Source organism: Sinocyclocheilus grahami, unplaced genomic scaffold (assembly GCF_001515645.1).
Source record: "Sinocyclocheilus grahami isolate Dianchi unplaced genomic scaffold, SAMN03320097.WGS_v1.1 scaffold8765.1, whole genome shotgun sequence".
Classification (NCBI taxonomy): Eukaryota; Metazoa; Chordata; class Actinopteri; order Cypriniformes; family Cyprinidae; genus Sinocyclocheilus; species Sinocyclocheilus grahami.
Genome location: NW_015512215.1, coordinates 8517 through 9221, shown reverse-complemented (window position 1 = coordinate 9221; position 705 = coordinate 8517). Strand labels below are relative to the sequence as shown.

At 42.7% G+C, this 705-nt stretch overlaps 1 protein-coding gene across 1 annotated transcript in view; it reads left to right on the top strand.

Annotated features, from left to right (window-relative positions):
• Positions 1 to 76: 76 nt before the first annotated feature.
• The window catches only part of LOC107578086 (40S ribosomal protein S15-like), a gene marked incomplete at its 5' end in the record, with an annotated part of 2195 nt that continues 1566 nt past the window's right edge, over positions 77 to 705 (top strand). The window contains one exon of the mRNA XM_016264077.1: positions 77 to 183. Coding sequence (XP_016119563.1) covers positions 77 to 183 — 107 coding nt within the window. The remainder of the gene's footprint in view (positions 184 to 705) is intronic.

The following is a 705-nucleotide window of genomic DNA, read 5'->3' as shown; positions in this document are numbered from 1 at the left end:
TTTTATTGTGCTACTCGCTGTTTATGTGTTCGTTAACACGCTAAGAGTTCCCGAAAGGCCCGTGGAGGGCGGCTGACGGTGGTTGTGTTTCTCACAGGCGGACGCCGAGCAGAAGAAGAAGCGCACCTTCAGGAAGTTCACCTACAGAGGTGTGGACCTGGACCAGCTGCTGGACATGTCCTAGTGAGTCAAAGCTCTGTCGTCTGAAGGTGAAACATGTCGAGAGAAGCGAGGACTGGTTGCCTCCAGTGGCAGTGGCAGCATTCTTCTGAGGGACACGATATGCTGGAATATCCGAGCTGATCTGTTTCAGATAACACAGTTTCTGCAGGGCTTATGAAGGGAAATGTGTGACTTCTTAAAATTCCAAATAAAGACATTTTAAAGACTGAATTGATTGGAACACGTCAATACGGTCTCTAAATGTAAATGTCTGTTAGCAATGCTTCAGAGTTGAAAATATGACAACAGATCTTCGGTGCTTATCCAAACAGCTAGAATATGGAAAAATAGCTTTTACTGATCGCATTGCTTTTCTTCAGCATTTTTGTTTTCCAGTGCAAATGCCTACAAACACTTGAGAAGCAAAATGACTTAAGTGACCTAAATGAAGTGAGTTTATGCTCTTAAAAAAAAAAATCTGCCTATGGGTTCATTCCCCAAACTCAATTTTGTTCAGTTTCTCAGAAAAGACAACTTCATATC